The sequence below is a fragment of the Poecilia reticulata genome, chromosome 15 (genome assembly GCF_904066995.2).
Source record: "Poecilia reticulata chromosome 15, P_reticulata-male-v2, whole genome shotgun sequence".
Lineage (NCBI taxonomy): Eukaryota > Metazoa > Chordata > Actinopteri > Cyprinodontiformes > Poeciliidae > Poecilia > Poecilia reticulata.
In genome coordinates this window covers 22,557,554-22,569,471 of record NC_088844.1, presented here as the reverse complement: position 1 = coordinate 22,569,471, position 11,918 = coordinate 22,557,554, and the positions used below count along the sequence as shown (strand labels likewise).

At 38.2% G+C, this 11,918-nt stretch overlaps 1 protein-coding gene across 4 annotated transcripts in view; it reads left to right on the top strand.

Annotated features, from left to right (window-relative positions):
• The first annotated feature begins 682 nt into the window (after positions 1-682).
• Positions 683-11,918, top strand: part of LOC103477273 (striatin) — a 31,837-nt gene continuing 20,601 nt past the window's right edge. For all 4 annotated transcript variants that reach the window (XM_008430272.3, XM_008430271.3, XM_008430270.3 and 1 more), the window contains exon 1: positions 683-1,056. In XM_008430272.3, the coding sequence (XP_008428494.2) occupies positions 844-1,056 (213 nt within the window). In that variant the 5' untranslated portion in view covers positions 683-843. The remainder of the gene's footprint in view (positions 1,057-11,918) is intronic.

Below are 11,918 nucleotides of genomic sequence, written 5' to 3'. Positions count from 1 at the left end.
AGTGCAACAATCCAGAAAATAATGAACTGAATTGTAAAGAAATATAATAAAAAATATACTAGAATCAGGAGGAAGAATGAAGAGACACGGAATCCATGTTAGTTAAGGTCAAGCGTGATGTTTCCACAGTCGGAGAGAAAGCCATGTCATCTGCTGATGTTGCTCCACTGTGTTTTTTTTAAGTCCAAAGTCAACACAACCTTCTACCAACAAATTTAAGAGCATTTCATGCTTCCTTCTGCTAACAAACTATGCAAAGATGATTATTTAAATAACACAAACTGGGCTTTGATACCCTAAATCCCACGCCACACACAAAATTCTGAATGCTTCTCGGTACGCTTGGATATCTGTATTACATTTGTTTCTGTTCATCTTATGCAATAATCAGATTTTCCGGAAAAATACTTTTGAAATGTTTAACTATCTGGATGTCATAATCATGTAAAATTAACAGAAAACTTGTCACACGTGTGATTTCACCTTTGAAGACTGAAAAGATTTTTGATATTCACATTTTAGAGGCGCCTTTATATTTAATATTACATTTTTTATTTCCATTGTAATTATTCATTTCTTTAAATGTATGCTTATTTATTAAATTGTCATACATCGATATCCGGATAGTCCGGTGAACGAATCGAACGTCCCATTCAGTCTGTTGTGGGCGTGGTCTGCTGCTGTCGTCACTGGATGACAGCTAGCTGTCAGAAAGTGAGTTCATTCCCCGAGTCGAGTAGACGGAGCCTTGTCGATAGTTTTTTATTTTTCTTTTCTTTTGCTATTGACATCTAAGTACATCAAATCGGCAAGAACGGATCAACCTCTCCACCGAGCCCGGCCATGGACGAACAGGCAGGGCCCGGCGTGTTCTTCAACAACAATAACAACTCTGTTTTAGCCGGCGGTGGGAAAGGACCGCTGCCCGATGGCGACGCTGGGGAGGCGGCCAGAGCGCAGTACAGCATCCCGGGGATCTTGCACTTCCTGCAGCACGAATGGGCCCGTTTCGAAGTAGAGAGGGCACAATGGGAGGTGGAGCGGGCCGAGTTGCAGGTAAAAAACGCAACAGCTTCAATACACGTCACGTAGTTTTGTCACTGATGATCGTTTGGTTGATTTGTGTGTTTTATATCCCGCTGAGTTTCTATGTTTGATTGTTCTGGTGACCAAGCTAGCTCGTTAGCTTTAGCTCAGTTAGCAGCGCCCCCTCACCCCCGTTCCAGCTGCACGACGGCTGTTTCCGACCTCTTTACGCTCTAAAACATGTAAACCTGCCAGATATTTAGTATACGTGATTTAAAAATTACTAATATTAAAGAAATGTCACAACAAAAACCGTAATGACAGCTAACTGCGGTCAAACTAGTTATTGTGTAGCAAGGTAAGACGGGTTCCCTGCCTTTACATATTATAGATAAACATATTGAACGTCGCCTAAATAAATTCTATTTCTTAATTATTAGCGAAAAACACCAGAATAAACAAAAATAGTACACTTTTACGGTGTTCGGATTTATTTGAGAGCCGTCTTTTACTGTTCTTGACAGTGCATGAATCAGGAGTCAGGATTGTTTATCAAGCTAGCTTCCATGCTACTGCCACTCCTGAAGAGAGGATACGGTCCTGATGGTCTTTTGTACAAGTTTTCTTCCATTTCACCCCTGTATAAATATAGTATACTGTATATTTATGCTAAGGCTAACAGATGCTTGATTACGTTTTTCTTCCTTTTATTGGAATGATAGAAACTAGGAGTTTTGTATAATAAATTAGATTAACCTGAGTGGTCGTAGTTTGGGAAGTTTGGTTTGGACAGAGGTGAGAAGTAACTCGTTACATTTACTTTTGCTTTTATGAGTAGTTTTATTACACCATACTTTTTACTTTTACTTGAGCAATATTAAGCATTGCTGTTCTTACTTGCGTAAAATCAGTTTGTTCTTCATTAAATTAAGAACAAGCAAAGTCTTGTTTGTACACAAGCTTTATTGTTCTGTTGTTTTCTATCTGCTGAGCCATTTGTTCCATTTGGAGATCAGTACACAGTACAGTAAACACTATATAATGTCTTTACCCTCTTCTAACATTACCTACTGACAGTATTGGTTTCATGAGTTTTATATTGAACATTTTTTAAATTAGAAAACATTTTTTTGCCTAAATTTGTTATGATTATTTGGTTTTCTCATCAGAATTTGCACGTACAGTTATGTTTTTCCTTCTGAAGACATCATCAGTTACTCTGTGCTTAAATAGTCCTATGCCAAAATATTTCTTATTCTTTTTTTTAGTAATATCTTGGATGACTACTTTTTACTTAAGTAAAAATATACTGAAGTAGTGCTATTCTTACTTGAATGCAATTAAACTTTTTCTATTGCAAATATGTATAGAAATGAAGGGGACAAAAAAAAGAAATGTGGGAAAAAGTATCCTGCAGTTAGAATCCAAGCGACAAAAGTCCAAAGTTTCTCACCAACTCAGATGTCAAAACCCAACATGGCTACAACGTATTCAAAGTATACCTGCAATGACACACTCTTTATTTGTCTCTCATGAACTTCTGTTAGTGGTTGTGTTGCGGTGGCGCTTCAGATGCGGAAAACTAAACTGTTGTTATCCTGGTTGTTTAGCACAGGAGTTAGCAAATCTATTATTTCCAGACCAGAATTTTACTCTTCAAGAACATTAATTTTATTTGGGATAATAAATAATTTGTGATAATATTTGCAATCCTCAAAAACTGACGGCATGGTTGGGATTGTTGTACTTTGAATTGACTAATGAAAGTCAGTTAATTTGAAAACATCATTGAATGCAATTACTATATCTGCTCTTTGATGGAACAGCTGTACCAATTAATAAAGCTTATGTAATGAAGTAGCTTAGTTGATAATGGGTATGTTTAATGTCATTGTACGATAGCTGAATAGTAGAGATGACTGATTAATTTTAACATATTTTGTGTCAAAAAAAGTCTTTATCACCTGTCCCTACTTGTTCTTGGCTCATTCTTTAATGACTTTACTGCTGGGTTTTGAAAAGTCGGGAAGATCATAGAATTCTTAAACATTGCCATTTTTTAATTTTATTTTTACAAATGGACCAACAAATCACAGATCACAAAACTGTGATAAGTCATCTTTACGTGCCATATATTCATATGGTCTACATTTTATAAATCTAAGTGTTAAAGATATTGTAATGGAGCCAATCTAAAGAAGAATGGATGTGAAAAACATAAATGCTTTTACTGCCTTGTTGAATCGGAAGACAACTTTCAGCGTTTTTGGTTTTTGGAAAATTCAAACCCAGACTGGCAAATAACGGGTTAATTAATGACAGAAATGAAGTGATGCGACAATTGTTGACTTTTATGTCGAAGCTGTAGTTAACAGTATTTTTTGTTTTTTTACAAATAACTTTTAACACCATACTACTTGCATAATTAAGTAAAAATAAAAGAATTTACCAGTTTTTCTGTGTCCAATTTGATATGAAGCTCTTTATTCAAATGTCCTAAATGTTATGAAGGCTTCTGATTAAAAAGATACAGAAATGTTCAGCTGGAAATGCATGAAATTTTAACATTACTGGAACTTTGCCTTTAAAACACCATCGAATAGAAAGCCATGTTTAGGCTCAACCTGTTCTGTGATGCGTGGAACATCAGATGATAATGCCCTACTACTGTGCAAGTAGGTGCAAAGAAAATGCTTTGCATTAATGGTGTCAATTATAGCCTAAAGAAAGAAAGAAATGTTTAGAAAATGAAAATGAAGTCGGGGAAATTCTGGAGTTTCTTCCTGATGATGAAGGAAAAACAATTTATATAATAAATCATGTTTATACAGAACCTTTAGCAGCTAAAAATGACAAAGTGCTTCATAACATAATTATCTGTATTGAATCATACAGATAATTAAAAACATATTTAAAGAGAGAGGAAGGTTTTCATGTTTTCTTTTTTCCTGTTGGTTCTTATTAAGATTATTGGTGTTACTGATAATTAGCACCAACATTCTTCTCAACACCACTTCATCAGCTCACGTACTACTGGTAGAACCTGTCCCGCAGTTTGAGATGATCGGTCCTTTGTCAGGGCTCAGCTTTATTGCAATATATTGTTTAAAACCCTGATTTTTCTTTTAACTTTTGACCTAGTCGTAATTGCGCCTTTTCTGGATCCCAGACGACAGAACAGATCACCCGGCAGCGAGGGAGACACTGCATTGTTTGTACATTGATGACGTATGCCACGTTTTGACTCAGCCTCATGCAGCACTTTCAGGCTGGCTGCTGTAACTCTGCTTCCTGTCTGCTGTCATGAAATGAGCTTATCAGCAGAGCAGTCGCTGCAGCAGCGGCTCGGCTCGGGGAAGGCTGCTACTCGGCTTTGCGGGTAGTTTGTTTGTGGCGGCAAAATGGGGCGCGCTCAGTTTAAATTCTTGCTTTTGTCGCACTAAACCCTGACCGTAATTGACTGACTGTAGACCGTTACCAGCGGTTGGCTTTCTCATTATTGCTCTGTAATCCCTCTAGCTCTCCTACTGATCCCAGAAGAGACAAGTCTTTTGTCTATTATGGAAATTGGTCTTAGTCACCATTTCCTATCTTTATTTAGCACTTCCTCACAACGGTAGAGCAGGAGCAATGAAGACGGTAAAGCTTCCTTATGGGCTTCAACCTCGGGCTGCCCTTGAGGAATGCTTACATATACTGTACGTCTGTATAGAAGACGTTGGTGGATTAACATTTAGTCATTTAGTGATGAATAATGGATGACTGCACTGGACACCGTAATGGACGATGCCAAGCAGCATTTGTAGTTTTTTTTTTTTTTTTTGTGCTCACTACTTCCTGCAGCCACATCCGATGCCCTCCTACTTTGCTACGTTAGAGTCTGAGCTGATGTGCTTGTGAAAAGCTGCTTTTCTTTTAAAATTAGAGGTTGTATTGTCAAGAAACAGCCAAAGGTTTCTCGAAGCAGCTCGCTTGTAGAAATGTTGCTCAACCAGCCTGTTAACTGGAGCTGGGAAGGGGCCACTCCTCTTTACCAGGGAGGGTTCAGAAACCCGTCTCCGTGCCATTTCTCAGTAACTCATTCATGATTAAACCCCATAGGTGTGATCTTTTCTTATCGGCTCACAGGCAAGAGCTGTAACTTGTAGTTGCAACTTTGTCCTGGTGATAAAAGTAACCATCTTTGCTGAATATTATTGTTTTATCTGAAACTGAATAGTTTTTTTTGTCTTTTATAAATAAGCATAATCAGTGGTAGTGATGGTGCCTGGTCTGTGAGGCTCACTGCCCTGCATGTTTCAGGCGTTTCCCTGCTACAGCACACCTGATTTCAGTTGATTTTTGATTAACATTGGTCTAGCTACACTACTTGCAAAAATCAGACACCTTATCCCCGATATATTGACATATTTAATGGAGATAATCCAGTTCAGAGGCCTGGATAAGACAGACAGACCGACATCAGCCCAGCGGAAGAGGGACGCCTCCAATCGAATCTGTTGGTGGTGTGTGGTTGAGTTTCTTTGCTCCTTAAGGGGATTAAGAAGGGAAACAACAACTCGGTCAAAACAAAAGCTCCCTCTGTTGTTACAGCTCTCTTAATGTTCAAACCTTGGATCTAGAATTAAATTAGAGATGCAGCAATCAGAGATTTGTGGCTTCTTTCTTCTCTCTGGGTTTTGTAAGCTTTGAGCTGTTTTGAAGAAGTTACAAGAACGACATTCAATGTGTTCTTTCCCCAGTCTCTCTGTCGCCACAAAAGCAGTTATTTTAAAACTGGATCTTCTTTGAAAACGCAGAACTTCACGTTTTAAACCGTCGTTAGTGTCTTGTTTTAGTTCTTAGCACAGCTAGGATTATACACTGCATTTTATTCCTAAAAAAATTGAGAAAAAGATCTGATTGGATGAAAATGTGACGACTCTGTTAACTGATTTGAATCAATAAAAGTTACATTTTTGTATTGTCTAAAAAACTAACATGTTTATTTTTTATGCTTGTTTTGAGGCTATAGGTTTAACTTTAGGAAATCCATTGATACGTTTTTCATCATTTATAAATTTTTTTATGTTGCTTGATAAATCATCTGTTTCTGCTTCTCTGACTTTTGATATACTCTCTTTTATATATATAAAAGTGAGTATATATAAAATATATACAGTAACATATATAAAATATGTTACTGTATTTTCCGCACTATAAGGCAAACCGGATTATAAGGCGCACCTTCAACAAAAGGCCTATTTTAAAACTTTTTTCATATATAAGGCGCATAGAATAGACGCTTCAGTTTGGGTTGCTGTACTCTATTATTACACATCCACATTTGTAAAGAAATGGTCCCCGAGTACTTTATATAGCAGGCTGCCCCAGTCATTGTTTCACTCACGATATTGTGCCAAACTGCCAAGGCGCACCGTCGGCTTTTGAGGAAATTTAAGGTTTTTAGGTGCGTCTTATAGTGTGGAAAATACGGTATATTAAATATAATATGTACTGATGACATCACTATTGTTTGTCAATTCACATAATAAACAATTCTCATTTATTATGCTTCAGAATCAATTTTAAATGTCCCAAACTTGATAAAAAAAAAAACACAAAAAAATCAGCTGGAGTAATTCCATCCAAGCATGGATTAATATTTAAAATGTCATAAATGTGACACTTTAATGCCTCTATTTGACATTCTGCCTTGCAAAGCAGACTGGAGTAGATCACGAGGATCTTTTGCACAGTTATAGATGACAGCAGAAATCATTGTTAATAATTATTGTGACTTGAAAATCAAATTTTCAATAAAATCCTGACGCAGTCAAACATTCCCACCCCTAATTTAAAATAGCGGGACTTGACCACATTGTTTTTACTGAAACAGTAAAAACAGTGCAGTGAAAATCCAGCTTTTGCTGTTTTACTGATTAGTCCCAAGACCTTTTCCAGCCTTGGGTCAGATTACGTCCCGTGAAGGCCAGCCATCCAGTGTGCCTCCTCAGCTCTTTTAGCTTTGGGGAAACCCCTCGCTCCATGGGGGTATCTCCTTGCTTGAGGTGCCCATAATCAGACACCAAGAGAAGGTTGAAGGTGACTCAGAGTGCGAGGCGTGGATTTATCCTTTGCAGTTTGATTCTCCCTCTTAGCTCTGCAGAAAGCTGCATGGAGCTCTACCACCATCATAGTTGTATTTACGTTTTACAAATAGCAAAGCCTGAAGCATAATTATCCCAGCGGTTCAGCTGCGTGCATCAAACCGTGCACATATGCACACTGTGGCATTCAGAATGGTAGAGAAGGGAGTCACCGTCATTCCTCGGTTGATACCGTGTCCACCCGCTCGCTGCGGGTTGTTTTTTGCTCTATAGCGTGCACCTATTGCCTGGCAAAGCTTAAAAAAGGCTCTCGTTTCCTGATTTAAAAATAGCATGGTGGAAGTGCTGGTTTGTCACCATATCCTTGTCCTCAGATAAGAAGTTACTCCAGCTGATCTAAAATTCTCCTGGGACGATAGTGAGTAGTTTTAAGAAGGGTTTCCTTGTACGACGGCGCTCTTTAGTTAGCTGTGTTGCTAACTAAAGCATCTTCCTCCAAGCTTTGCACCAGAACTGACACCAGAGCCGTTTCACTCTGCTGCCGAGATGCCTCGCTGTCAGCTCGTTAATTCCCCTCTCCTTCCTCCATTCACACTTAACAGCCTTCATCTGGTTACGCGGGCATGCCAGTGAGTCGCCTGCCCGCTCCGGTTTTAAGCTGATGCGCTCGTAAGCTAAAATAGTCGTCCCAGATCTATTTTTGGTTTAAATGTTTTCCTTTTTTTTTTTCCTTTTTTTTTTTTTTAAGGAAATAATGAATTTTTCATTACTTTTCTTTTAAAAGTTCCACAATAATGTACCAGTCGGCTTAGGTTGGTACTCATTGTGATTTATTTTTAAAGATGGCTGCACAAGTTTAAATGCATCAACAAAACCATGCATTTTTGTACAGGCTGCTGTTAGAACCAGCAGCCTCCTTGGCATGCATATTTTTTGTATCAAAGATGCTACTCTGAGCTATCTTCATTTATAAGCCAAAAGAAACCTTAATTGCTCTCTAATTTGTCCTAAGTCATCTTGGCTTATCTTCCAGTTTAGGGTCTTATCAGTTTCTGTAGAAGCTGGAACCTTGGAGTGAGTCATGCCGGGTAGTTATAAAAAAAAAATCAGTCGTATGTTTCTCTTTGCCAGCAGGTGGGTTGCATAATTTTTTGTTGTCCTGTAAGCTCTTACATCACGCCTTTACTTGCACACACAGTGAGGAAACTCTCTCAGGAGCAAAATGAACTTTGAGTGCAAAGAAAACCCATGATTGGAGGAGTGGAAATCTGATGGTGGAAGGCACAACGACGCAGTTCTGAGCCGTTTCTGTCTAAGGATTTTCTCTGGTTCGTTTTCAGTGTTGTGCAGGATAGCTGAGAAGAAATGAAAACCCGAGTGAGAGCAGCTCACCGTGTCAGCCTCTGTCTGTCTGAAATCCATTACTTGTGGACGTGAGCCGGGTCAAATTTCAGCATTTGAAGCCATCTTGCCCTGTAATCTATTTTGTGGCAGACATACTTTGAACACTGGATTAAACTAAGTAATTCCAGAATATGCCTAAATGAAAAAAAAAAAAGAGTCACAGACCAAATTATAACATGCTTAAGTCTTGCATATGATTTATTTAAATTTTATTACACGGCAGACCTCTGCCTGGCTCAGTATTCCCCTTGTCACATATTTTTCTGTGGAATGCAACTCCAAATTATTTCTGTAAAATTAATCTTTTTCTGGATTTCTTTTGTGGAGCATTGAAAAGAAAATGTCAAACTTGAAAAAAGGAGGAATGACATTTTTTTCTCTGGAATGTTTATATTTACAAATTATGTAAAAAACAAAAAATTTAACAGAAAAGGTTTCTAACTTGATGACAAGAAAAAGTAAAATATTCAAAATGCCTATGAAGACTTTTCACAATTAGAGAAATTGCCTCTGGTGTGCTTCTAAAAGTTACAAATCTGAGTCAAAAGTCATTTAATGTAAAGTTCCATGTTCTCTCATTGCAAAATGTCAACGTTTAAGCTCAGAACCTCCTATCTGCTGGATTTTTCCTCTTTTGCAGATGTCACATCAGATGATGAGAACAAGGAAGGCTGATCATATCCAGTCTGTCAGCATAGAAAGAAAAAAATCACGCCCTTCCTTGTAATGGAAAGAAAAACCCTCCAGTCAGGTTCACTGAGAACAAGCTGAAACTCACATCCACCATTTCATTTTCTCAGATTCATTCTGCTCTTTGGTCGTGGCTGTATGGTTGTAATTTGAAGTTATAAGAGAAAAGAACATGACTGTAACCAGACCACAGCAGGCTCCTGCCTCGCCTTGTTTCGCAGCTTTCTTCTCTCTGTTGCTACTAGTGTAAAGGCATGCGTGGAATGCACTTGGCTGGTTATCAGGTCAGTCATCGTTTTGCTTGGTGCTCTGTGAGCGTAAAGCGGTGGTAACTGAATGGCGCTTCGTTTGCATTGTAAATATGAGATTTGCACCAGCACCCTCCTTTCCTTCTCCCAGTTTGCGGCCAGTGGGGGACAGCATGTGTGACCATTTTGTTTGTGTGGATTTCCCACAGTTGTGAACTGGATTTCTTTTCTGAATGAAGGAAGCGCTCTGTCCAGATTAAATGGACTCATTGTGTCAGAGCAGACGTCAAGATGATGCCGGATATATCTGGTTGTTGGGGAAATGTCGGACTTTGAATCAGTGGTTTTATATAAACTTAGCATTTACATTCTTTGCTCTTGTTTTTTGTCTTCCAGTTGCATGAAATAAATGGCTAAACTCAGGTGAGAAACATACATTTCTAGCAACAGGCAGCTTTTTCTTTAAAAGGTTTTATTATAGTAAAAAAAAAAAGATGAATAATTTTACCACTTTGCACTAAACCTGTTTATTCTGACTGCTTTTCCTCCCAGAGTAGCGCTGGGTCGATGCATCAGACAGACTGAGGGGCCCTTATCCAGCAGAGCAATAATGCAGTCAGTGTGAGGCAGGGAATTAAACGCTTCCTGTGTCTCTTTATGTCCAGAGTTGACTCATTACATTCTTCCCGAGGTTAATGTTTGATAGAAGCGAGAAACCGAGCCAGAGACTCACAGAGCCACACTCTTCTTCTTTATCTCTGGAAAGGCAGTACGCCAAATGGCTCCCAGTCCAGCGCTTCATGTGGACGAGGAAGTGGACGTTCAGCTCCATCGATGCAGACGCAGTTTCATCTACAGCTGAAAAAGCTTTCTTATGTGTAGTTTTGATAAAGACTTGGCTCACATCGATAATGTGTGTCATTGTTTTGTTTTTCCTACTTTTGATCGCTGCTTTCAGACGTGTCTCTGTGCACAGTATGACAGAAGAAGCTGGTGCGAGGTTTATAGCAAGTTGTTTGGTAGCCTGGAAAATTACTTCCTGGGTTTATGCTGGGTTACATTTGCCTTTAAATGCTGGAGCTTGTTCGTTTGGAATGATGTCACAGGCGAGTCGACTGCGGCGCGAGCAGGAGATGAGATTCTCGATGCAGGATAACCCGTATTTTAAAATATCACGGTGCCACAGGAGGAAACTTGCAGTTTAAAACCAAATTGTGATCTAATTGCTCTTGTTGAAAACACCTTCAGCCAGCAGTGCACATCGGTATCTGGATTACTCTGTGCTGCACAGAGCTGAAGAAAACTCCAGTCACTCCGGCAATTTCTCAAGATGAGAAATTAAGGTTACTGCTTTATGCACCAAGAAGTGTTGTGGATAAAAGAAAAAGAAAGGGATAGTCAATTTCTGTAGAAAAATAAAAATAAAAAACCTCCAAATATTTTTTCTTTCTCAAGAAAAAAAATGTCATACTGTCTGATGTCAAAAAATCATACATTTAAGTCAAGAAGGAAAATGTATATGATTTAAACTAAAAATAAGGTATTCTGACATTACAGACCTGGACATTTGAGACAAAAATATCAGACGTTTTCTAAGTTTTACGTGTTCAACTATAAAGATGAACATCTGGATATTTTCCAGAGTGTAAAGAGTACATCCGAGTGCTTCCCATGTCATAACATCTCACAGGCCACAAGGTTTTGTCTTTGATCATGCTAATTTCTTGCTAATTAAGACAGGTTTATTCTTGTATCTATGTGAAATTAATGTAGAAATTTCTACATTTTTTTGGAGGGAGATTTACTCCAAAAACAAAAAATTACATTTGTTTTTCTTTTCCTCACATTGGCCCTAATAAATGCTCCACTCTAATTGTAACAGTAAGCTGTCTAACATCAACTAATACAGCAGAAACATGTCCACTGATAAGAAATCAAGTGGTTCTGATTTGATGTAGAGCTGCTACACAATATAACAGGGATTCATCACTATTACTAGTACAAATGACTGACAAATATTGAATCAAAGCAAAGTTATTTAATTTTCCCTTCGTTTATACAGTGACTACCTGTAATATGCAACCCTTTGGTCTCCATGTCTGTAGATATTTGTGAGCGACATGCTGAAGATCATTGAGAATGAAGAAAAAGAAAAGATAACATAATCAAAATATTCAGCAATATCACATTCTAATTGCCCTAATACCTCCATGCTATAATTTAATGGCATTTCTTACAGTAAATGTCAAAGAGGTTATATTTTAGTTTGTCTTGCTCCATGTTTTTGAGAGGAAAGTCAGAAATCCGAGTGGTTTTCTGCTGTAGTTATGGTTCTTTGTTTTTGTCTGTTTTGTTTTATATATTTTTTTCGTTTTCGTGAGGATTTGTTACAAATACAAAATCAGAATTTGCAACCCAGTACCAACTGTGTAGAAAACAGGAGTACAATAATGTAGATGCA